Here is a 25,025-nt window from a genome sequence, read left to right on the forward strand (position 1 = left end):
GTGTCCTTGGGTGTTTTGAAAGGCGCTTTTAAATAAAATGTATTATTATTATTATTATTATAAAACTACTGTAAACGAATTGCTTCTATTATATTGCTGTAATTATACAGTCAATTTAGAAAAACTTGAAAGGCGTCCTTTTTTGTATTATTTTCTCATAAATGTGCCTCTAACAGAGCAGCTGGCCCCAGCCTGGCCCCCCTCTAATGCTGGTCTAGAACCACCACTGCACAAATCCCAGCCAGCCCGCCACCGAGACGACCACGCATCCTCCCAGAAAGCAGCAGAGGGATCAAAACCAGAAATACTTTATCAGTCCAGGAGAAACTGCTGCACAAACGCTCCTTACAACAAAGACAGCGTTGGAGAAAAGAGATAGAAATCAGAAAAATAAGAGTGTGTGAAATTACAATAAGGTGCTAAAATTCAATAATAAAAACAAATAAACCAAATAAAAGAAGAAAAAAAGAATATAAAATATAAATAATAAAACAAAGACATTAGCAAGTAGATAAATATTTGCAAGAGGTTACGTCTGTGGTTCAGAGCAGAGTTATGGAGTCTGATGGTGACGTGAAGGGAGGATTTCCTGTGGCGTTCCGTGTTGCAGCGAGGTGGAATCTGCAGCTGGACGTGCTCCTCAGGTTGCCCATCAGGTTGTCGTGGAGATGGTGGGAAGGGTTGCCCACTATAGTTCTAAGCTTGGTCAGCATCTTCCTCTCTGACACCATCCTCAGAGAGTCCAGCTCCACTCCAACAACATGAGCGGCCTTACGGATCATTTTATGGAGTCTGTTGGTGTCCGCCGCCTTCAGTCTGCTGCCCCGGCACACAGCAGCATCAACACGAGCTCTGGCCACCACAGACTCATTAAACACCCTGAACATTGTCCGGCAGATGTTGAAGGATCTCAGCCTCCTCAGAAAGAGACGGCGCTGGCCCTTCCTTTAGCGATAGTTTTTAGGGAAGTCCAGTTTATTGTCAATGACCACTTCAAGGTATTTGTAGTCCTCCACAGTGTCCACATTCACACCACTGATGGAAATGGGGCTCACCAGTCTATGATTCATAGAAGTATCAAAGAAAACTGAAGGACTTTGGTTGCGGCATCTGGGAGGAACTTACTCATCTCCATGTACTCGGGGTTGATGCCAACAAAAGGACCCAGTAGGTGGTCTTTCTCGTGGCGCTGCAGAGTGGCGTTCAGCTCCTCCTCTTCCTTGGAGTCCAACTCCGTCTTCCTCTTCCGGAGCAGCTTCTTCAGCTTCCTGCACACAGCAAGGACCCACATCAGACACAAAACCCTCAGCTTTGTTAAAGATTGATCTAATCTCACTTAAGAAGTCAGTTTTAGTAAATACACACAGTGGTGTCTCAAAACATTCGTACGTTTAAATAAAACTACTGACTTCAAAACGCATTCATCTTAATTATGTAAGATTTTGTACATTTATTAGTGTATAAAGCTAATAATGAGCATGACTGAATTCATTGCTTATGGCCTGATAGGTGATACAGAAGAAGTCAACACACTCCACCCCCATACGGTGGGAGCTGTGGGGATGTCAGAGAAAATTGCATGCTGCAGGAGTTCACCAAAGAGCTGTCTGGTTATCAGGTAAGTGTGTCTGAAAGCAGACAGGTATTAAAATGATGCCTCTCAGATGCAGGTTCAGCTGTGTAGGTGTGCATGATGCATCCTGTGAGGATCTACTGCTCCGCTGGCGTTCTGTGCATTCGAGCGTGTTGCCCAGGACTCACGGGATGCCAATCTCAAACAGGTTGTTCTGGATCAGCTGCTTGCCCAGCATGGTGATACACAGCTGGATACAGAGCTCCATCAGGCAGCCGGCATGGGCACACTGGAGGAGAGAAGGAGGTCAGGAGGTGACAGGAAATCAAACAGAACTGCAGTGTACAGAGCCTCAAGAACCACCATGGATAAGAACAGTCGTCCAATCCAGCAGAGAGGAACTACCTCCACATTTAGCTGTGCTCATTTTACCAGTTCTGCCTGGTTGTAAAGGTGACTCATTCGGCTGTCCATCATGTACAATACAACACCGGCTGGGATTCAAAAAGAAGAGAAACAATCCAACAAACACTAATAGCCTTACTTTTTGTGCAAAGTGTACATATTTATATTTTGCATTTATGTAATTGGCCTATCTATTTAAAAAAACTTTTTTTTATCCTTCTATCTAAACCGAAGGTGGATGCAATGAGAAACAACCTTCATGTCAACCTCTGAATTACCTCCTCCATCCTGTAGGAGTCAACAACATACAGGTACTTTCCAGGTCTCCCAACAAGCCTGGAAACACAAACAAGCATCAGCTACAAGCCTTTAGCTCGTCATCATGACTTCTTCACATCACACAGTTAAATACACCCACCATGCTTTAAATCATTACAATTTTAGACTTTAAAATGTAAAGTTTGTATAAGAAAACAGAGGCGAATATACTGCGAAGCTGAGAAGTTGAACTGCACTGATTCAGCTTAAATAACCAGCGTGGGTAGGGTTAGGCTTGTGGGGCTAATGTTTTACCTTCCTCTGAAGAAGGCCAAGTACACGATGGGTGTGAAGGCGTTCACAAACTTCAAGATGAAGGTTTTGAAAATGAGGCGCTCTTCAAAACTTTTGTCGGTCTTTGGAACCTCTGAAAAAGAATTACATATAAACAAATAAATCCAGATGTTTTATTTATTTAATTTATATGTTGTCCATCGAACCATGTCAGAAGTTCAGAGAATCCTGAAATAAAATGGCCACATGAAGCAAAATATAAAATCTGTAGATTAGCCTGAAGCATACAATCAAGTGTCATCCAAACAGCAGAAAACAATAAAACACGGGGCTTCTTCAGACTGGATTTAGATTTATTTCTAATTCGCCTGTTCTGACACTGGGTTGCATGGTGTTGGGTGGAAAAAGCAGCTGCTGCTTGTTTCAGGCGTCTCTCACGGTGCTCTGTGCAGATTTCTGAGCCCGCTGAGTTAATCATCACGGTCCAACAACAGAAGGAGCGAGCCAGATAGTTCCAGCTTTAGATTTATTCAGGACAAGACAAGGGTGATGATGTCTGGGGTTTCTGTCTAGGACTTTAAGGGTTTGTTCATGCAGAGAATAGATGGAATAAGAGAAGTGGTACTAGCTTGAAACCATGGCGCCCTACAGTATGTGATGGGGAGAAAAAGAGTGATCGCTTGTAGATCGTAGCAGCTGCACGTATCTGAAGTTACAGACACTGAACTTCATGACAGTATTTTATCAACCAGCAACCCAATACTTAAAGGACCAGTGTGTAAGAACTACTGACATCTAGTGGTGAAGATGGGTATAGCATAGTAGTGAATGTACGTACGGTGGCCATCAGTGGCCAGACTCCTTCCAGACAGAGATGTTCTCAAGTGGATCTAGTGGATTCAGATACAGCGATGACTGCACAACAGGTAACTGCACATGTCCTGTCTTCTTCTATGGTGCTTTTAAGACATTATTTACGCTCTAGCTCCTATCAAACTGCAGCTTTAAAGCTTCACACTGAGTAGTTTGTCCATTCTGAGACACTATAGTAAAAATGGTGGCAGCTGCCATGTATGTGGACCCACAGTGGGTAGATATAAATGCTTCTGAGAATAAAAACAACAGATATTTTAGTAAAGTGATTAGATACCACTAGAAACAGTTTTTAATGATAGATTTATTTATTTTTTGTCAGTGACCTTTGATTTTGTTTCACGCTGCAGTTTTAAGTTCAGACACCATAAACAAACACGTCTGATGGTCTTTTTTGACTTGAACTCTTTTACATTTTTTAGCTCTAGAAAAAAATTCAGATTTCTAAAAATCTCTTAATAAAGTAAATAAATTTTTATAACCTTTATTTATCTGAGCTGACAAGGAACAAGACACACAAACTCATTTACAAGAGAGACCTGTTTACCTAACAGCATGTCTGGCTGGTGGGAGGAAGCCAGATTACCTGGAGAGAACCCACCCATAACTCATCCTAATGGCCCATCATCACTGGAAGAACATGCAAACTCCACACAGAAAGGCCACTGTTCAAGCCCCAGTTCAAGGCTCCAACCTGCAACCTTCTTGGGGTTGTCAGTCTGTGCAGGGAAGGTTAAACACATGGAACATAACAAGCATTCTGCTGCCTTCACTTGCACTCAGTCTGCAGGAAGAACCACCAACTCTGCACGTATGAGGTTAACAGCTCCATGTGCCTCACCCAGTGTGGTCAGCCAGCGGGCGATGGCAGCGTAGATCTCATCTAAGATGATGATGATGATGAGGTTGATAACAGCAGCCGTGCCTTTGACTGTGGCTCGGATGTTGGACCGGGCTACCGGGTACGTGCTCGTGTGCAGAGCTGCCTTAATGCTGATCCGGTACAGGATGACCCCGAAGACCATGGCAAATGTCACTGTGATCTACAAGAAAGCAGGCGGAGGAGAATCTGATCAAACGAACTAGAAGTGACCGGTGAGGACCTGCAGATGAACTCCCGTTAAAGTTACAGAAGAACATGAATGACTGAGGCCGTGTGTAACGTTGACCCTCATCCATCCCCCAGTTTTAGTTCTGATTCAGTTCCTGTTAGTTTCACAGCAACTCATGGAAACATAAATAAATCTCTTGGTTCTCTACTGTAAGGCAAAAATCGTGACATTAGCTAACAAGTTTATTATAAGAGCTTATGGTATGTTCATTGGCCAGTAGGTAAACATGTAGCTGGACAGTGGAATTTAACACCAGCTCAGGTCATTAAATCATCAGCCAGTTTTTGTCCTGCTATGAATACTAAATCACCTTTAAAATAATGCAATAAATTAAAAAGGAGGGAAGACCACAGGGAAACAATAATACTTGCATTTGTCACATGACTCTCAGGATGTCACACTGGAACCCCTGTTGGTGGATTTTTTTTAAAGGAAACAGCTTTGTTATAATAATGTTTCCTTTCTATAAGATAGCATTAGTTTATGCTACCATTTCATCCATATCTAGACTTGTTGCACCTTAAAGAAAAATCCTACAATTGTACAATGTGCATTAATACCTTTATTGCAAGGGCAAAATTAAATGTGAACTAATGAACATAAACACTTGAAAGAAATGCTTATAAAATTATAATATACTGAATAAACTACATAAAAATTCATTTAAAGTTGTAGTAAAATAATTACACCACAAGTTAATATGGTTATTTAAATTTCTTAAAATGAATATAAAACATAAGACACACGACTAATACAATAATAAATCTTATAACCTCTAATAGGCGACCTTAATTATGTGACATGGAAGATATGGAAATAACAGCTGGAGCTTGTTGTGTGAAGGGTTAACTGCTGAGTTCCGTCAGCACCAATGAGGTCGCTTGTCATGGAGATGTACTGAGAGCTGTGGCTGTCCGAATATGGAAGGAAAGAACAGTTAAATGGTCCGCTCTGTCGGATTACTGCGTTAACAACATAACATGGTGTCAGACTCATGATCAAAATAATATAAGAAATGAAAAGGCGCTACAGACGACACCATGTCCAACAGAAGACAACAGGAAAGCGTGCGCCTCCACACGACTGTTGGTGTGTGAAAAAAGTAAACTAGCCACACAAGCGAGTGTGACACCAGGCTTCATGGGGAGTAACAGACGCCAGCAGTGAAACGTGGATAATCCTGCAGCAACAGCAGACCCAGCACCTCCAGCAGGCAGGGTACAACTGGCTCCACTGGCAAGTTTGATTTCCATAACGCAAGCAGATCGCCAAAATGGATAAGACGTTTTAAGTGCTTTAGAATAGAACTGAACTGGAACCAAAGGCCAAAGTCAGAGCAGAACTTGAACGAATGAAGGCCATGGGGGTAATAACCAAGGTCACTAAACCCACTCCATGGTGTGTGGGGCTGGTGGGTGTGTCCAAAGCAGGCTCAAAGAAGAAAATGAGACTGTGTGTGGATTTGAAATCCCTGAATCAGTGGGTGAAGTCAGAGAGGCATGTTTTGCCAGCAGTTGACCACACACTGGCTTTGCTCTCTGGAGCAAGTTTTCACCAAGTTGGATGGCACGTCAGGATTTTGGCAGATTCCCTTCACTCTGTTAACCACATTCATTACCTCATGCGGTTGCTATTGTTTCCATAGGCTTCCTTTTGGAATTTCATCAGCCCTGGAACATTTACAAAGACAAATGCTGAAGGGGTGTGAAGGCGATGTGTGCCACGCTGACGACTTCTTGGTGTACGACAAATATCAGGCTGAACCTACCAGGCTGCACCGGGTTCTAAGAAGACTGAAAAACAAAGGGCTGTCCCTGAACAAGGATAAATGTGTGTTTTCCAAGAGCAGAATTATGTTTCTGGGACACAGGTTCACTGCTGAGAGAGTCCTGACCCCAGCAGAGTCAAAGCCATTCTGGAAAAGCCAGAGCCCACATATGTTGCAGATGTTCGCAGAGGGATGGGCATAGCTAACTATCTGGGTCAGTTCCTCCCGCACCTCTCATCATTCCCACATCCTCCGAATGACCTGTTGTCTGAAAAGAAGAATGGTGTTGGGAGGCACCCCAATGAGAAGCTTTTCAGAAGCTGAGCTCCGCTCCCCCATCGTGCTGCTGTAAATTCATCCAACGGAGAAACACATGGGTTCTAGCCCAGAAACATTCAGAGTGGTGATTGGTAGCCGGTAGTCTTCATCTCCAGAGCTTTGCTGGATGCTGAAAAACACTAAGCTCAGATCGAGAAGGAGGCTTGGCTGTGACTTGGACATGTTAACGCTTGCAATCATACCTGCTTGGCATGACAGTTGAAACGGATCACAAGACTCTCATCCTATTACTGAGTACAAAAGCACTGGTCAAGCTTCCCCCTCAAGTTCTGAGATTTCGTTTGAGATTGATGAAATTTATAAATGGCATTGTGAATGTTCCATGCAGTGACATGCAGTCACTCAGGCTGAGAGAGATCAGGTGGCAGGTGTTGAGATATTTATGGACTCAGACAAGCTCTTGCAGCTACCAAGGTAAGACTACAGCAACTTGCACAAATGCAGAATGAAGACCGAATCTGCAGTAAACTCATTCACTACTGTTGAACGCAGTGGCCTGACAAAGCCCACTTGCCACCTGCTATTGGACCTTACTGGAAGAAGAGAAGATGCCGCTAGCTGGAGATTTTCTTCTAAAAGGGCAAAGGATTGTTTTATATGTTGACTATTTCTCCCGATACATTGAGGTATCTCAGCTCAATGTTGTGACAGCCGGCATAGCGTCGCTCACCTGAGGGCTCAGGTCTGACAATGGCCCTCAGTATGTCTGTGCTCTCTTTGCCAGTGAGTATGGGTTTACTCACATAACTAGCAGCCCAAGGTACCCACAAGCCAATGGTGAAGCAAAGCGAGCTGTGGCAACTGTCAATAGCTTGTGGAAAGAAGGTGGGGATCAGTTTTGTTTTTGTCAATGATGACGAATTTATTTAGTTGATGAACCTTTTTTTCATGACGATAACGAGGCGGTGACGAGCTAAAAATGGCTTTCTGATGACGGAGATGTGTGAGATTTCGTTGACTAGACGAGATGAAAAAGTTCAGGAGCTGATTGTCCGACATTAAAAACACAACATTTCTGTCTATTGTGAGCTCAATCTGTCAGTCATCAATGCTGCTGCACCTTGGCCACGCCCACCACCAGACTGCTGGCACACAGACAAGCAGTTTATTCATTCATAGATGAATCATGATGACAGCGTCGACGAAAGGGGTTTGGTGGAAGTGATGAAACAATATATGGCCATATTTTAACTTTGATTCATCATAATTTCACTGGCAGACCAGGTCAAGTTGAGCATGTGTTCCTGCCCAACAGCAGTAAAGTAACACGGCAGCATTTCATCCCTGTTGATGGGAAAGTCTCGGCTAAAGCTGTCAGTTTAGTAAAGGATCTGGTTATTATGTAAAAGTGAGGGATCTAAGCATAGCATTTGTATGGTACACACTTAAGTCTTTACCATATAAGGTTCTCTGTCCTACAGACTGGATTCACACACGAACATGCATTTTATGCAAATGAGCATCCTATAGGCAAACTCTATGATTGGAGGACACAGGACTGAGGAATTTTCTTTGTTTAAACCCTATATAAGACAGAACGACACATCAGGACTTTAGGTCTTCGTTCTGGTTTTGGGACCTCCAGATTTTGCTGCAGAAATCTGTTTTGATGTCTGAACTTTTTTAATAAACTTCTTTTTATTATTCAAGTCAGCATCCAGAAACGTTTTTGCCTGAAAGCCAATTTTTCCACATCTCCTGATCAAGATACATCAAATCTGACGTCACGAAATACTGGACGTGCAGTGCCTTTTTTCCTTCAGCTGAGTCCCAGAGGGCAATCTGAAAGACAGGTGTGTTTTTCTCTGCTTTTCTGGGGAGAGGAAAGGGGGTCACTCCGCAAAGTTCTCTGTGTGGGTATGTTTGTGGAATTGTTGTCTGTACAGGCGTCTCTGTTAAATTTATTTTAAGCTGTTTTTTCTCTCCACATCGCAGACGAAGTGGAGAGAGAGAAGTGATAAGGTTGTGTTGAAATTTCATAGAGTACTGGGAGTCCTGAGTTGTAACAAGAAGAAAAAGAGATGGTTAAGCCTCAGAAATAGTGGAGTGTTATGAGTTTTTTGGAGTTTTTTAAAATGTACATTGGGACTTTTATAGTTATGCAAGTTTGGGATCTGGGCCCGAATTCCTTTGAATTGTAAGACATAAGAATAAATAAATTGTTCGGTGTCATTTGGACTCCAGTTTAGAGCGATTAGTGGTGTAAATTTAAAAAGCAAGAGTGTAAGAATCTCAGGCCTGGGATAAGAATTTGACAGATAAATTGTAGGATTTTTAAGGAATTAAGATTAAGACGAGAAGATTTTGTGAGGCATATAAAAGTAAAAAGAGTTGAGTCAGCGCTGACTGAGAGGGTGTTGGTGTGAGGTTGAGTGAGAACAGCTGTGTGTGTATGATAGGTGCCGCGGTGTGTGTGTGTGTGTGTGTGTGTGTGACCAGCTGGGGTGTGGTCTGAGCAAAATTAAAGTTTTCAATGCATGTTTGTGTTTCTATAACTTCTTAATGATAAATTCTTTTCGAAGGGTTTTCTAATAAGTAATAATCTAATGAACTGCTATTGAAATGCTTCTGTATTTCGATGGGCAGACTTTTTAGAGGTAACTCAATAAACCTTCGGAAAAATGAGCCTTTTATGAGGAACTTCGTCTAAAAATTTTAATTGTAATAATGAGCGTCTGCACTTTGGCAGACAGACTATTGTTTTGGCAATAATTTAATAGATATCCCTCAAAAAGGACTTTTATATATGTGTGAATGTTCTGTTAGTGGCTAAAATATTATTAATTGCCTTGCGCATATCTGGACACATATCTTTTGTGTTCTTTTCTTATAAACCACTACAGAAAATTATAAGGGTGCTTCTTTAACATCACGAGAAAATGAGTTTCTGTGTCTAATTTGGATGGAAAACAGGGACAGAGTTTATTTCACTGTCTTACAAGAAACATGCACATATCACTTGCTTCATCTGTACTGATATAAAATATAGGGATGAAGTTTGTGTCTGTGTGTGCGCTGTGCAGTGAAGACAGCTTTTGGAGTCAGCACGCGTGTCTGTCTGGGTGTGTGAGCGCTCTGCTGATGTGATTTAATGCCTGTAGCTGATTTTCTGCTTTACATGTTTGCTTAGACAATGTTTAGTCTTTATTATTTTATGTAAATGTGTGGATTATTGTTATGATCTCATTAGTGGAAGTATTGGTAAGACAGTGCATTAGTTCTATAAAAGGATTTAGAAGTATACTTAAGGGGTACAGGAGATTTTAAGAGACGACTGTTAGACTGTTTTTTCTTAGGGTAGTCACATTTACTATTTTTACAGCTGTCACAGCTGCTCTCTTTAAGTGGTAGAGTGGAAGCATATTGTTTATCTAAGCTCACCCGGCTCCGGGATGCTTATAGAATTATCAGTTACACTACGGGAAGGTCTGTCACCTCTGACCCTTTTTCCTCGAGGCAGAAGATAGGCCTCTTTTTTAAAGAAGTTTATCTCTTTCTCTGCCATGAGCAGCTGAGGGGTAGCAGACCCATTACTATTTTTATTTTTTCACCTTTTTCTGTTTTTAGATTTAAACTATGGGAAAATAAAGCCTTATATTTCTTGTCATTTTTCCTTTTTCTTTGAAGAGGCCAACAAAGCCTAAAATTGGTTTATTAATAAAAAAAAAAGAGAGAGAGAGAAAAGGGAGGGAGATTAAGTTAACTTCTCCTTTAGCCTTTAATAAGCTTTGTGTTGTTACATTTATAAATTGTTTTGAAGTATGGCATACTGAATTTTTGTTTGTTTTCTTTATATGATTTATTTGGATCGAGAGTCGGACCAGAGCTGAACCGACCAGGCTCTCCGAGGCCTCAAGGGTGTGGCAGTCACCCATCTGAGCCGGATGACACATCTCCCCTGAACTGCTCAAGTCTAGAGTGCATTTTATCCACAAACATCTTGTCATCTGCTTTATATATATCAATGCATAGTTGTTTCAATACATACAAACATGGTATCTTTGTTTTTCTTATTTTTTGTTAAAACTCAAGTGAACTTAACACACTTTAGTGGTGCATATACATACTAGAAGACACATATCAGAGAGTACATGGTATATTTACTCCGACAGAAAAGTTTGGCTACTGATTGACTGGTAAAATATTTCATTCTTCATTTATTCGTTTTAAAGCGATAAATCAGCGAAGGTTTAAATGGACTATTGAAAGAATGGTTTACTGATATTACAATGCGGTTTTTGATGTGATTTTGTTTTGTTAATAAGTAAAGGCTTTTTGGTTTCCTCTGAAGTTGGTAAATTTGTTTTGCAGGTTTGTGAAAGTGAAATAAATAAATAAATAACTAAATAAATAAATAAAAATAAAAACAACACAAACAAAAAGAAACTGAGTGTAATAACACGGTATTGGATATACTACTTTTTAGACATTTCCTTTTAACTCATAAAATAGAAAATTATAGAAAGTTGGCATCATGTCAGAGAAAGATGACAGAACTTCAGCTGTAATTACTCCAGTTGATTTAGTCCAGCAGAGCAACCCTCTTATTAAAGGTATAGCCAAGATTTCAAAAAAGTGGAACTGGCGCTGGCCAAGCATCGACCGCCCATGGCCGATCGAGGGGACACTTAATCCAGAGGTAATCAAAACAGTTTAAGTGCTGGTGACTACTTACAGCTGGCTACCGGAGATGTCAAACGACTTTTGGCTAACATCTTAGGAGTTCCTGCTATGGACGACATTCTGCAGAAAGAGGGACTTGGTCGTTATGTGGGGACGTCTGTATACGACCCAGAACTGTTTGCCAAAAATCGAGGCAGAGCATGGAGAGCTCTAAAAGAGACATTTCCGACAAATGTCCACCCTGACAACATTTTTATTGAGCCATTGGGCCAGGAGGAAAATCCAAGATCCTATGTCTCTAGAGCTCATCAAACATGGAGAGATGTAACAGGAAATGATCCAGATCTGAACCAAATGGAACAATCGATTCTGCGGGCCAAGATTCAGAAGGGGCTGCCTCAACCAGTGAGAAGCAAGCTCGCAGAAGTGGTCGGTCTTGGCAGCATGACCAAAGCAGTTTATACAGACCACATTGCTCACCAAGTGGAACTTTTCAGGAAGAAGGAGCACGATCAAAAAGAGCAAGACCAAGAGACTCTCAGGAAACTGAATCAAATACAGCTGGTGGATTCGAAAAAGAAGGAGAAAACACAAGCAGTGGTTATCCAGAGCCTGCCCTCATCAAATCAACCATCACCACAGTGGCAGCCGGATAAAGTACAGTTCCAACCACCTCAGTCTGCACCATGGCCTCCAGTCAACTGTTTCTCACCACCAGTTTATGGCGAAATCATGAAGGGTTAATAGTTGCCCCTCCAGACCTATTAGGTTCCTCCTGGTTACATTCCCACTCCAACAGGTCCTATGCATGAGTTGGTGATCGATTATTTATTTATTTTTTTAACTTGTCCTGTCCATCATCATAGCAGCAAAATGATAATCTGTTTGCTGTATCGTGCTGAACAAATTTGCTCTGCCAAGGGGAGGCCTATGGGTAAGGCTCCTCTTGATAATGTGATTAATTTATTTATTTATTTACTTTGAATCACGGAATCTATGTAATCTTGCTGGACCTGACTGGAGGGGACAGAAAAAGATGGAAAATAGCGAAAAGAGCAAAAGGGAAAGAAGAAAGGAGACAAAACGATCACAGACAGAAGGAAACGACCCTTCAATCCACACCATCACCAGACAACAAGCTGTTACACCTGTACATGAACACACCAGAAAATTTCCTACAACTTTTACAAAGCAGAAACACACACACACACACAGAAAAAACAGGGCTGCCAGTCATTAAGAGTTTTTAAATAATAACCAAATCAAAAAGACATAACAGCGACCAGATACTAACTCACAGTAAAAATACAAAAAAAAAAAAAAAAAAAATTAATAATTATCGCTTAGTATTAAAAACCCACTAGACAACTCAGTGACTGTGTCAGCATGCAGAGCATGAGAAACAAGCATGAGAAACAAGGAGTGATCAGTGATGAAGAGTGGTGAGTGAGGCAGACCAGGGCCTGGGCCGGGCCCTCAGCAGCAGACCCGGAGCACCAACCCAAGCCACCCCACCACAAAGACGACTCCAGCCCCACCCGAAGGGCGGCAGAGGAGAGCCCCAGCAAGAGCCCCCCACAGTCCCGGGGCACAGGCCCCAGTCGGCCAAGATCAGCAGCCGCCGGCCCCGGCAGGGACCGGCCACCCAGGGCAGCCCAAGTGAAGGGCCCAGGGCCCCAGGAGCCCAGAGGCGGCCGCCCCACCCCCCAAAGGCAGAGGGCCCGCAACATGCCTAGGAGGACCAGGCCCCCCCAGACAGCCATCTGGCGTAGGCCAGCACACACCCCGATGTTCCAGCCGCACACCCCGGGAACCAGGGTGCTATCGGTCCCCTTCCCCCACTCCCCACCTACTTCAATCTGCACCCCATATAACCCCACACTCACACCCTCCCCCGCGCCACACCCACAATCACTCACCACCACACAGTCACGCCACACACAACCCACCCACCATGCCCCGTGGGGGACACCCCAGTCGGACCAGCGGACAGCGAGCCCCAAGCACCCCACCCTTGACCCAACCCCCACAGAGCCAGCAGTCCACCAGCGCAGCCACCCAGGGACCCGGCCCCAGGGCAACCACCCCCCCCCCGCCCGCCCCCAGCCACACACAGGGGGAGCAGAGGTGTGAGAGGTCCCCAATACCCTCTCCCTCCCCGCTCCTGACTGTTTATGTAGTGTGTGTTGTGTGCAATTAAAATTGAGGGGCAGTGACTGCAATGAGCCGGGAGCCGCCCGACATGCACCGCATGCCATGCCCCCCAGGTGTTGTTTGTGTGTTGTGTTTCTTGTGTTTTGGTGTCTTGGTGCAATTAAAACTGAGAGGCGAGTCGCCACAGGGTGCATCCAAGGAGACCACTGAATGGTCTCCTCTGTTCCACCCCGCATGGCTCCACGCCTCCCAACTCCCTACGTGTGTGTGTGTGACAGAGAGAGCGGGAAGTAAGAGGGATCCGGGGATGTACGTCCAGAGGGAATGATGAGCCTTTAGTGGCATTAGGCACCCCTGCTCCCCAGGAGGCCCCCCAGGGCAAGACAGGCCAGGAGAGGCCGCCCCCCACGACCGGGCCATCCAGGGACCGCAGCCAGAGAGCCGTCACCCACCCCAGAAAGTACCCACCCTCCCACACCCCTAACGGGGAATGAGAGGATGGGGACAGCGGCAGACCCACTGCCCACCACCCCCAGGCCCGCCCAGGTCCCCCCCAAAAGTGCACTTAACCCCGCCCCAACCACACACAGAAACACATGCACACACCTATTTCCTTGCACACTCCCGCTCATCCTAACTCATATATGCCCTCTCAGCCCCACCCAAAAAATATAAACACTCACACAGCATCCAACCCTCCCACTCTCACGCCCCAGGCACACCCCCACTCATCCGAACACATGCATACGCACGCACACAAACATACCCCCCCATCCACACAAACATCATCCAAAGTATAGACACACACACACAATATACAAGCATCCCTGTCTCACACCCCAGCACCTCCCCCTATAATCCCCTGAATCCCACTCAGCCCTCCTTCAAACCCCCACACCCCCCCTGCCCCCGGGCCATACTCTGGGTCCCAGGGTGTCAGCCAGACACCAGGGCATGCACCAACCCACACCACGGCAGCACATCCGGGCAGGCCCAGACCCCTGGCACATACAGAGCCCACCACCCTGGAGGGAGGAGGACCACCCCCGGGCACCAGAGCCCAGAACCCCCGCCCAGCCCGCCCCGGAATAGCCCGGCCACCCGGCCCAGGACCGACACCCACCAACCCAGGCACCACCAGTGGCCTCACCCCCCGCCACGAGGCGACTCCAACCGCTGGCCCCCACAGCCCCCGACGGGGCCAGATCCAGAGCCACCCCCACCGCAGAGCAGCCCGGTCCCGCACCACGGGCAACCACAAAGAACCCGCAACCACCAGTCACTCCCGGCCATTTCTCAAACCCCCATAGCAACGAGGTCACAGTCCTCCACCTACACTAAGTGATGGAACTAAGCACAGGGGACCAGAAGGAATGAGATTCAGCCAAATAGTTCTTTAAGGAGGCAGACATTGTCTCACTACTGATGTGGTCAACTAAGAGATTCCTAAACTGCTGAATACACAGATTATTTTTGTTTTTCCAGTTCACAAGGATAGTTTTCTTAGCGATGCATAATGCTGTGCGTATCATGTGTGCAGAGTTAATTGCCATATTAATGTCACCCAAGTCACCTAGTAGACATAGTGCGGGGATTGTAGGAATATTACATTTAAACCATGTTGACATGTCCACACATACCTGAAGCCAGAACCTGCGGACAGGTGTGCAGGACCACAAGGCATGGAGATAGTTGTCTGGTGTGTTTTCATTGCAGTGTGTGCAGATGTTTGATTGTGACAGACCCATCCTGAACATCCTTTGTCCTGTATAATGAGTTCTATGCAGAGTTTTGAATTGTATTAGTTGCATATTTGAATTCTTAGTCATTTTAAAGGTGTTTAAACATATTTGTGACCATTTATCTTTATTAAAGTTACTGGATAAGTCACCCTCCCATTTTGAAGTTGGAAGACAGATTGAGTCTTCTAGTTTAGATAATAGTCTATATGTTTTTGATAATAGCTTTGGGGCATTGAGATTCATGAATTCTGCCACCCTAATAGGTAGCTGTAAGTTTAAAGGCAGAATTTGTAGGATTTCAAGGCAATTCTTTCCAACACCAGGTGGCAGTAATAAAAAAAAACACAACTCCGTCACCTCCACAAACCACCACAGGGTGGCAGTAATGAGCAATACTCCTCACCCCTCCCACCCCCAATTCACACAGCAGCGCCACTTTCATCTCCACCGTCCACAAGACTTATTTAGGAGCTGAGATGGCATCCAGTTTTTCAACTCCAAGTGAACCAGTAAGTAACTGTTTAAACAAGTTCTGCCTCACGCTGAAAATTGTAATTTATTATGTTGTTTGCGAAGTAGTACATGTTAAAATTGCAATGTAGCATTATGGAATAAACAATGCTAGTAAATGAGGCAAAGCTATGTGATTAGCTATGTAGTTGCTAGGTTAATTATAACGTTATGTTTGCAAATATTCAGCTAATATTAGACTGACTTAGACTAACAGAGAGTGACACGATAACACGATGCAGAATTTGCAGGTTTGAATGTTATAGACATGTCAGTCTGTGCACTTGTGTTTTCAGAGTGACGAGGACGATGTGTCACAAAGTCTGCAGCGTTTGAGCCGAGGCAGGTCCGGTGGACGGTCGAGAGGACGAGCAAGAGGGTTCAGGGTACGAGGCAGAGGCCGAGGAACACGAGCTGCAGCTTCCAGCGCTGAGCACTCGGACAGAGTTGAACAGTATCACCGTGACCGTTTGGCTGCCACACAGGTAAAATGCAGGATGCAGCTTCATGTTCAATGGTTTGTCAAGCTATCACTGATAAAAAATACACTTAAAAAAAGTCCATATTTTCACAAATATTGCAATAACTAATAATGCTACATATGTTTAATGTATTATTTCTTGTTGCAACGTAAATGCGTTTTTATGTGTAATTTATGGATGTACTTATTCTTAGTATTTGAACTTTTTGCTTTGACAGTCAAACCATTTAATCAGATACTATAGTAATATTTAAAATTTATCTCTATACAGAATAGGGAGACACAGGCCTTCACTAATAAATCAAATCTTTTACTTGGCTTTACACTTTGTTTTCCATTAATAAATAAAATTAGGCTCCACTTGTATAACTAATCTTTTTTTATACCTTGCAGAGACTTCTTGATGACATGACTGCTGAGGACCTAAGAAGGCTTGCATCACAGCTCGTCAAAAGGCAACCAGGCCTGATTTTTGATCTTCTATTGCAACAGAGCAATTCAAGCGTCTCAGAGGCAGCTGGAGTCCCAGGAATACCCTGGTGTACTTGTGGGTTATGCAGGGAGATGCCAACCGACAGGGAGAGGATCTGCTGTGGTCAGACACCAGCTAACTGCATCAGCAAGCTACCACATTTTACCCAATATTGCCTTGATGAAGGATATCTTAGGATACATAGGCATTATCGAGAGGATGTGACAGCACTTGGCCATGCAACAGAGCCAGGTGATGACAACAGGCAGTACCGGTATGCCGCCTATAGGCATTTCATATTATGGAAGCTCGGCTCCCTGGGAGCAGGAAATCGGCGTGTCATCCCCAGTTGTTGTGTGTGGGCTATTAGAGAAAAGTTTCCTGATCCACACAGACAGTACACCGGTTTTGTTCCTGGCATATGATTGTGTTTTTAGGTAAACTGCAAATTAATAATAACAAATCTGTGAAATTTTATAGATTGTACATAATTATTGTATAATTTCTGTTCACTTAACTTTGTATTTTGTTTTTCATTTATGTATAGTTATATAACTTAATTTGGGATAGTTTGTTTTTATCCATACCTTCTTGATTAAAATAAACTCAGATTTACATGTGTTACCTCGTTATTTCAATCCCGTAATAATATAAATAATTGTACAGTGGGATGTGACTGCAAAGGAACAAGACAAATGTTTATTACAATTTAACTGCAAAAAATAGATAAATGTAACTGATGTAACAGCAGCAATACACAGTATATACACAACAAAAACCCCATAGACCAAAGCCTATCTACAAAAAAAAAAGCCATATATCCATACAAAGGATGTGAAAGTTTGATGGTACAACAGATATTCAATCCTTCTTGACGATGTTTTATCTGTGGCAAACACCACTGACTGAATACACATTTTCACTTTCACATTTTTCACTTTTTTTGTTCATTACAGTGATGGAAATAATTATTAGATGCAGTAATGGGGATGAGGGGGCAGATTTTGTGACCTAAGCATCAGATGTTTGCTTTTTGGAGACCTTGGCCATGACCTTCTGCTGTCACTGGAGCAGATCAGTCTAGTGTGAAGTTGCTGGGATGAGAATCATCTCCACACGTGAGAGCATGGTCCTCGGAGGGAAAAGGCTGGAATACTTCCTCTGGGTTGGCAGATGAGGTCCTGAATCAAGTGTGGGACTCCGAGTCTTGTTCATCAGAGAGGAGGAATGGAGCAGGAGCTCGTCAGTATCTGCTATGATGTAGATTCTGCATCTGCAGACTGCTTTCTACTCTGTGTTGGTCGTCATCGTAGGTCTGACAACATCCTTATACAGAAGGAGGATTGGTGTTGAATTCTGGACCTGATGAACAAAACAGTTTAACAAAGTTTAGCAAAGCAGTGTATCAGACACACTGTGCCTTGTATATTTGAGTCTTTAGTTGCAAAAAGTTAACTCATCATTTTGAAATAATGTCAATGTAAATTCACAATTTAGTGTTGAAAAGATTTGGTGGGGGATTATTGTACTTTTATTTTTGTTGGTGTGATGGTGACAATTGCCACAGGTTGTCTAGTCAGATTAACAGGCCAAGGATGTTTATCAAGAATATTTATTTACGAGTATCCATCCGTGATTGACTCAGAAGTAATAAAGACAGCCGTGTTTGACACGGCAGTGATTTATTCCAACAGGACGCAGAGCACACATTAGAGCCGGGGTGCCCAAGTCCGGTCCTCGAGAGCTACCATCCTGCAGCTTTTAGATGCAACCCTTCTCCAACACACCTGAATCAAATGACTGGCTCGTTACCAGGCCTCTGCAGAGCTGAATGACATTTGATTCAAGCGTGTTGGGGAAGGGTCGCATCTAAAAGTTGCAGGATGGTAGATCTCGAGGACCGGACTTGGGCACCACTGCATTAGAGTAAATGGACATGAAAGTGTCCCTAAAATGGTCCAGAGTACTCTCTTCTCATCAGCTTGAGAAAACTTAAGTGCATAACAGGAGTGAGAGTGAAGAAGGATAGAGGACTGGGGGTGGGGGAGGTCTACCGTGATTGGCTATGTGGCTGCTGAGGTGTTGCCGAGGTAATTGTGGGGAATCGTAGGAGTTCAAAGGTAAGGATATCAATGAGCGCCTTTGTGACAGTCCTACTGTAGTGCCGCTTGAATAGCTTGTGGCCACATCCAGGACAGGGAGTTTCTCTTTGCCACCTTGAAAGTTACCTGCACTGAAGCTTTATTTATATGACTTTTGGAGATCTGCAAGTTCTGAACAAGTTTTTGGTTGAATGTGACCTGACATATATCATCTGAAAGAAATTACATCAGTTTCTCTCTTTCAATTTCTTTGGTTTTGCTATTTAAAATTATGAGTTGACAATTGTAAGATGTTTTGGGGTTTTTGCTTCAAACTACTGACAACATTTCGGCCAATTCACATTAAATAGATTTCTACAGTTTTTACTTACGGAAAATAAATGACAATAACAAGCAAGTGGAAACTTAAGACTCATGCAAATTAAGATGTTGGCTTTCATTTTTAAATACCAGAACATTTTAGTTTCAATTTGTGAAAAGTAAGGAATCAGCATTTGGTGCATAAGTAATGTTTAATTTCAACATTGGTGCATTTGCTAATGTTTTCCACTGGTTTCTCCTAATGTTGGGTGAATTAATACCTCTAATGGCACAAATGTTGTCATTTACTTTGCCATGTGTATAACAAAACAAAAAGATGTATATAATTTCATGTAGCACATGCCCATGACTGGTCTAAGCTGTATACTGTTTTATAATTCAGACAATGTAGGTAAAAGTAAAATGTTATTACCGAGGCCCCTTTTCACTTGTGTTTGTACAAGTTCAACGGATGGGGAGGTACAGGCGGAAGTCGACCGAGCTTGCGTGGATCATCTGGCCTCAGTGTCCGTGTTCTTGGCATGCCTTTATCTGCTTCCAATCTACACTTCACCACCTCAGTCTGCAGCGCTTGAATGTAGCCATATGTTTTTGGTGTCTTCAATGCATAAACGCTATAAGGTTTTGCATTTTTTCTGAAAATCCGTGTGTACCTGTTACACAGAAAATATGCTGATTACTATTACTAAAATATTTCTTTCTTTATGAAAGAATTTTGGTTGATGTTTCCATCACAGACAATGTCAGTAATTGTGCTGCTTACATGTTGGAGCCGTCTGCTCTCTGTCTTGTTGGCCGACCAAGATGGAAGTTGTAGTCCAGAGCAGCCAGAATAACACGGGCTTCATAGACTGGAGGAGTGAAAGCAAAACGCTTGCTTGCATACATGAGGACGTGGTTGTGAAAACTCTCCAAGTCAGCTGTAGATCTATTGAAGTTAAAAAAAAATTTAAAAAAGAGATACACACATACATACAAAGTACTGAGATATTAAATTTTAAAACACAGAAACCTACCTAAAACGCAAGTACTTATGGATATCCTTCAGCCACCGCTTCTTCAGAACTATATCCACAAGCGCCTCATGAGCCTTTGACTCTTTCTCTATCCACTCCTTTTGGGCTTCCTCTATTAGACCATGTTGACACTGGCCAGTTGCCCACTCATGCTCATTGCATACGTGGTGGATTATTCCAACCCACAGTATCTATATATAAAAAAAAAAATTTTTTTAATCCATTCAATATAATAGTAAATTACCTTTTATTTTCTAATGTGACACTTACCAAGAACTCTTCAAAGTTTTCTGCTTTTTTGCAACACCACCAAAAGTGATTTACAATGTCCTTTAGCCATAGTAGTAGAGCCGACTGTTCCTTTATCTTGGCAGTCTGAATGAAAACAGTGCAGGTCAAATGAATCCTGGTAACACACCTATACATAATCTTGTTCATCTGATGCAATATCACTTTTTATTACTAACTGCAGCGATTTTTTTGGCCAGGTTTTTAGCTCCATGCCACATGTCAAGACTGTGATTTATTCCTTGTCCCTTATACCTCCCCTTTTCAGGATCTGTAATGCAGTACACAAAGAAAGACACATTATTGTAGCCCAACATAAGCCTAGATATATGCAAGAGCTGAGTGTTGGAGAATGTAGTTGTGTTGCTTCTGCGTCAGAATTTTGTGTGCTGGTTATGTTTCAGAATCATGTTTTATTTTGGCATAGTGAGTTTGCACACACACATGGAGCTATGTACAATGTGAGAACAGGCAGTGCAATATTGCAGTGCGAGCAGTGAAAGAGGTATATCAACTGTCCAGTAGCGACGGCGGTGGGAAAGAAAATGTTCCAGTGTATGCTGGTTTTGGTCTGGAGGGATCTGGTGCGCCTAACCACAGGGCAACAGTTCAAATACCTCCTACAAAGTGAATTATTCTTTGTGGAATAAATAAATTAATGTGAACCTGAATGTACAGATGTTGCTGCAAACTCACCCATGACAGCACTAATCTGTGAGTGGGCATCTGTACAGATTTCCACCAGCTTCACCTCAGCCATAAGCTGATCAACTGTTCGAATGAAGGCCTCCTTTTCCGTAACAGTTGATCTTCTGTCGGTTTGTCTCTTATCTACAGTTACAACACTGATGATCTCCCGTGTATCATTCTCCATTGCAGTGTAACTGCAGTATTGTGCACAATGTCCTGGAGTGTCATTCCTCCCGTCAGCTAGAAATGTAGGAGAAGTTAGACAACCAAAAAAATAAATAAAACAAATTATAAATATATATATATATATATATATATATATATATATATATATATATATATAAACAAACAAACAAACAAAGAAGAAGTCATTTAGATGTCAAGAATAGGCATTTCTTACCAAGGAGCACAACATCTTTTCTCTGCAGTTTAGCTATGGCTTCAGCCCTTTTCTGCATCCAGTAACTTTTAACTGTGTCGACACAGTATGTGTCTTGGATGGAAAAGAACGTTCCTCTTCCAACCATTCCCATGTTCATGAACTTGAAGAGTAGTGCTACTTTGTTGTAATTGTTTCCAGACAACAAGATGTTTGTTGAAAGCATGAAGTCACCAGCCTGCATCCCAAATTTCATTACAGGCTGTGAAACCCATTGCCACACAAGATGTCCATCGGCACAGATCTTACAAAGACAAAAAAATAATTTCAATATAAGACAATAATCTTATACCAATCTTTGGAAGGTTTTTTTCACTTTCGACAGCGAATCAATTATCAATCTTGTGTATAATAGGAATCCCTCACCCATTCTAAAACACTTGCTGTGCCTCTATCTTTGATGTGGACTCTGTATGGTGGGAACTGCTGACATACTTCACCTGTCTCTTTCATTTTGGCACACTTTTGAACTGGCAAAGTTACAAAGGAAGCCAGGTGCCTCAAGCATTCCTCATAAATGATGGACGCTTTAGCTCCTACAATATGTTCTGCCGTCTTTACTTGGGGGAGCCTGAGATCACATGCCGAGTCACTGTATGTGCATGTCTCTGGAACAGGATCCAGTTCTGGGATAAAGTCATGCACCGTCTCATCCAAACCAATTACTGGAAGTTTGTCGAGGGATGGAACCTGATTCAAAGTGCCTCCGAATCTGTTGGAGGAAAGACAACATATCTGTCAATGTTGTGATTGCCAATACATTTCAATCATCTAATTTCGACCACGTTAAAAGCCATAGTTGCATGGTGGCATGGAAAACACATTTGATAGAAAGTGAGGGCATATCCTCTTCATCTCCGACGTCCATTTCCTCCCTTTGTATAGGCCTTTCAAGTGGAGCGTCACCAGCCCAGTCAATTCTAATGAGATTCACAAAACATTCAGAAAACACAATGTAATTACTAGCACACGTTACAATTCCCCACAATGAAGAAAAATACCAAATTCATACTCACATGCTATTTCTCAGATCATTGATGGCTCCTTCATCAACATGTTGTTCATCATCAATGCTCATCTCAGTTAGGCTTGAGAAAACATAAATAACATCATTATAAATGAGAAATCATCAAGGGGAGTATTTGGTTCAACTGCCATTGACTAGACTTTACCTCCATTCAAGTTCAGCCAATCCACGAGGCTTTGTTGTGTCTGCTTCAGCAAGTTCCGATGTTGCCTTGTCTCCTTGCCTTAGGAATTAAAAAATGCAATTATGATACAGTTTATAAACAGTGTGTGCACCTATAACAACTTACAATTCACATAATATCAAGACTTTGAAAAGCGACTGATGGAATATTTCACTTCACAAAAGAGAGAGAGAGAGAGAGAGAGAGAGAGAGAGAGATAGAGAGATAGAGAGATAGATAGATAGATAGATAGAACTTAGCAAGGGTGTGGTGTGATAACATGTTTGCAGCCTGGTGACACATTAGCTGCAAACTCTTATCTCTTCCATTTTAGGTCAGTGTCTACCTACATGCAATGATTCATCGGTATATGCCCAGTATTAATGGAGAAATTAATTTCACAAACAGATAGACAGGGGTGAAAACATCCTGGTAAATTCAAAATATATGAAGATGATATACATCTTGTGTTACACTTACTCATCTGTATCACTTGATCCAATGCTTGATATGGTGTCTGTGTGCCAAACACCTCTCTTCATTGGCGTTGATGTTTGAGGACCTTTTTCAAATCTTATAAAAAAAAAGGAAAAAAAATAAGAAACAGAAATGACTGACTAAAATTGATTGTCGTAGATAGAATGTTTCTGCACTTCACAAAAAAGTGACATACTGCAGATAACAGTGCAAGTTAGCAGATGTCTCAATGTCAATTCCGTTTAGAAATAACAACCAAGCAAGCAAATCTCATTTCTGCCATAAGTAGATGTGAGTGTGAAGACGTGCAGTATGAATGTAGCTAGGACATACCTGCTGAGCCTGTGACCTCACGTGTGATGCTTTGCACTAAGCATTTAGGGAAGTGAGATACACAGACCAAACCAAACTTTACTCAGGATGTATCCAGAGAAGGAAAAGGATGTGTGTTCATACAGTGAAAAAAAAAGTCTTTTCATAATAAAACACAGACGCTGTTATGATCAAAACATTGACGGCATGTGATAGATGCTCTCTGTCGCTCTAAGTTCCACCCTGATGCCACACGCATGATACGCGCACACACAGATGACCACACTTCCGTCAGCTGATAGAGAGCGCGTCGGAAAACACTTCAACCAGCCAAAGCGTTTTTTTACACTCTCCCAGGAATATTGAAACAGTAGCGGGCCATCAAGGTGCATCTCCAGTGTTAGTAGAGAACATCATGTCCATCACGCCAAAGTGCACTAGCGGAATCTGCCGTCATTGTAATAATGTCTGAGTTGTATTACAGCTTAAAATAGATCCAGGTTTCTTATTTGTGGGTTTTATTACATTTATTCCAGACCTGCGTGGTGTTGGATGTATTCATGCTTTTATCAAACCGGTTAGCCACTGCTGAACTTCTGCCAGAGACCTGTTCGCGGCCAGTGCAGGTCACGTGACACAGACCGGGGACAGCAGCAGTACAAACATCTTCGCCTCTTATCCAGATTTTCTGCTTCATTTTTTTCTGACATATTGAAAAAATATTACATTAATGAAGAAATTAAATGTATAAAGTCCAACATATACCACGTTTTACAATCAGTTTCTGTTTCCTTGCTTCTGGTCTGTGTCGTTCTTCACCATATGAGATGTCGAATGTGCGGGCTCTTAGACCCCCTCCCCCTACCCGCTTCTCTTGGCTTTTTATCAATGTGTTTTTATACTCTGAGCTTGGGTAAGGAGGGAATAATAAAAAAAAATGAATATACAGACAGGCGCACACAATAAATTGTTGGTCCATGGTCACACATTGTTACATGTCATCGTCTTTCTTCGTTGTAGGAGAACTACTTTTGTAGTCATGACAACGCCTAACACGGCGGCTAATGGTCATATCACCGTTTATCTACAAGTTGAGGGACAATATAACGTTTGTACTCACAGAACAACGTAACAGCAGGCTATACAACCGAGGAGGACCCATTAACCATAAAACTTAGCATCGCACCATTGTAATTACGACCTCTTGGTTACAGCTAACTGCTAACTGTGTGAAAGTTCATACTTACCGGTCAAGAAGAAACGTTGCCAACTCTGCACCAGACTTCAGTCCTTTGTTGTTACAAGCTGTCTCCAGCGCGTGAAGGCGACGCCGATATTTATTCTAGTTTTCCCACGCTTCTGGTCATATAGCTTCTGTGACTCGTAGCGTACTTTTTTCTTCTTACCAGAAGTTACCCCTGGCAGTGATATTGGTCGCTTTGAAGTGGTTTCATCCATGCTTTATATCAAATAGACAAGCCAAGGTGGATTTGTCTAAACTTCTCTGGAAGCTCTGCTCTCACAAATTCACGTGAAGATTGGTGAGGCAATTCAGTTGAAACGCTGCCACAGTGCGAAGCTCCGCC

General features: G+C 42.7%; 2 protein-coding genes and 1 long non-coding RNA gene across 6 annotated transcripts in view; 1 reads left to right on the top strand and 2 right to left on the bottom strand.

The window, feature by feature from the left end:
- Positions 1-25,025, bottom strand: part of ano1a (anoctamin 1, calcium activated chloride channel a) — a 146,897-nt gene that overhangs the window by 12,240 nt on the left and 109,632 nt on the right. For all 4 annotated transcript variants that reach the window (XM_041988250.1, XM_041988178.1, XM_041988415.1 and 1 more), the window contains 5 exons: positions 4,245-4,446; positions 2,552-2,663; positions 2,257-2,314; positions 1,762-1,862; positions 1,126-1,268 (listed from right to left, as the gene is read on the bottom strand). In XM_041988250.1, coding sequence (XP_041844184.1) covers positions 1,126-1,268; positions 1,762-1,862; positions 2,257-2,314; positions 2,552-2,663; positions 4,245-4,446 — 616 coding nt within the window. The remainder of the gene's footprint in view (positions 1-1,125; positions 1,269-1,761; positions 1,863-2,256; positions 2,315-2,551; positions 2,664-4,244; positions 4,447-25,025) is intronic.
- LOC121642605 lies at positions 17,389-23,223 on the bottom strand. The gene is made up of 12 exons (XM_041989403.1): positions 23,131-23,223; positions 22,633-22,710; positions 22,477-22,548; positions 21,827-22,380; positions 21,422-21,704; positions 21,028-21,261; positions 20,511-20,602; positions 20,314-20,418; positions 20,044-20,234; positions 19,791-19,955; positions 19,440-19,680; positions 17,389-17,966 (listed from the first exon to the last, which is right to left on the bottom strand). Exons 4-11 carry the CDS (start codon positions 21,911-21,913, stop codon positions 19,452-19,454), a joined length of 1,386 nt encoding a protein of 461 aa, XP_041845337.1. The 5' UTR covers positions 21,914-22,380; positions 22,477-22,548; positions 22,633-22,710; positions 23,131-23,223; the 3' UTR covers positions 17,389-17,966; positions 19,440-19,451.
- LOC121644061 lies at positions 18,531-19,236 on the top strand. Its single transcript, XR_006011223.1, has 3 exons — positions 18,531-18,600; positions 19,170-19,178; positions 19,213-19,236. It is a non-coding gene; the product is annotated as an uncharacterized LOC121644061 (long non-coding RNA).

Source organism: Melanotaenia boesemani, chromosome 1, assembly GCF_017639745.1.
Source record: "Melanotaenia boesemani isolate fMelBoe1 chromosome 1, fMelBoe1.pri, whole genome shotgun sequence".
Lineage (NCBI taxonomy): Eukaryota > Metazoa > Chordata > Actinopteri > Atheriniformes > Melanotaeniidae > Melanotaenia > Melanotaenia boesemani.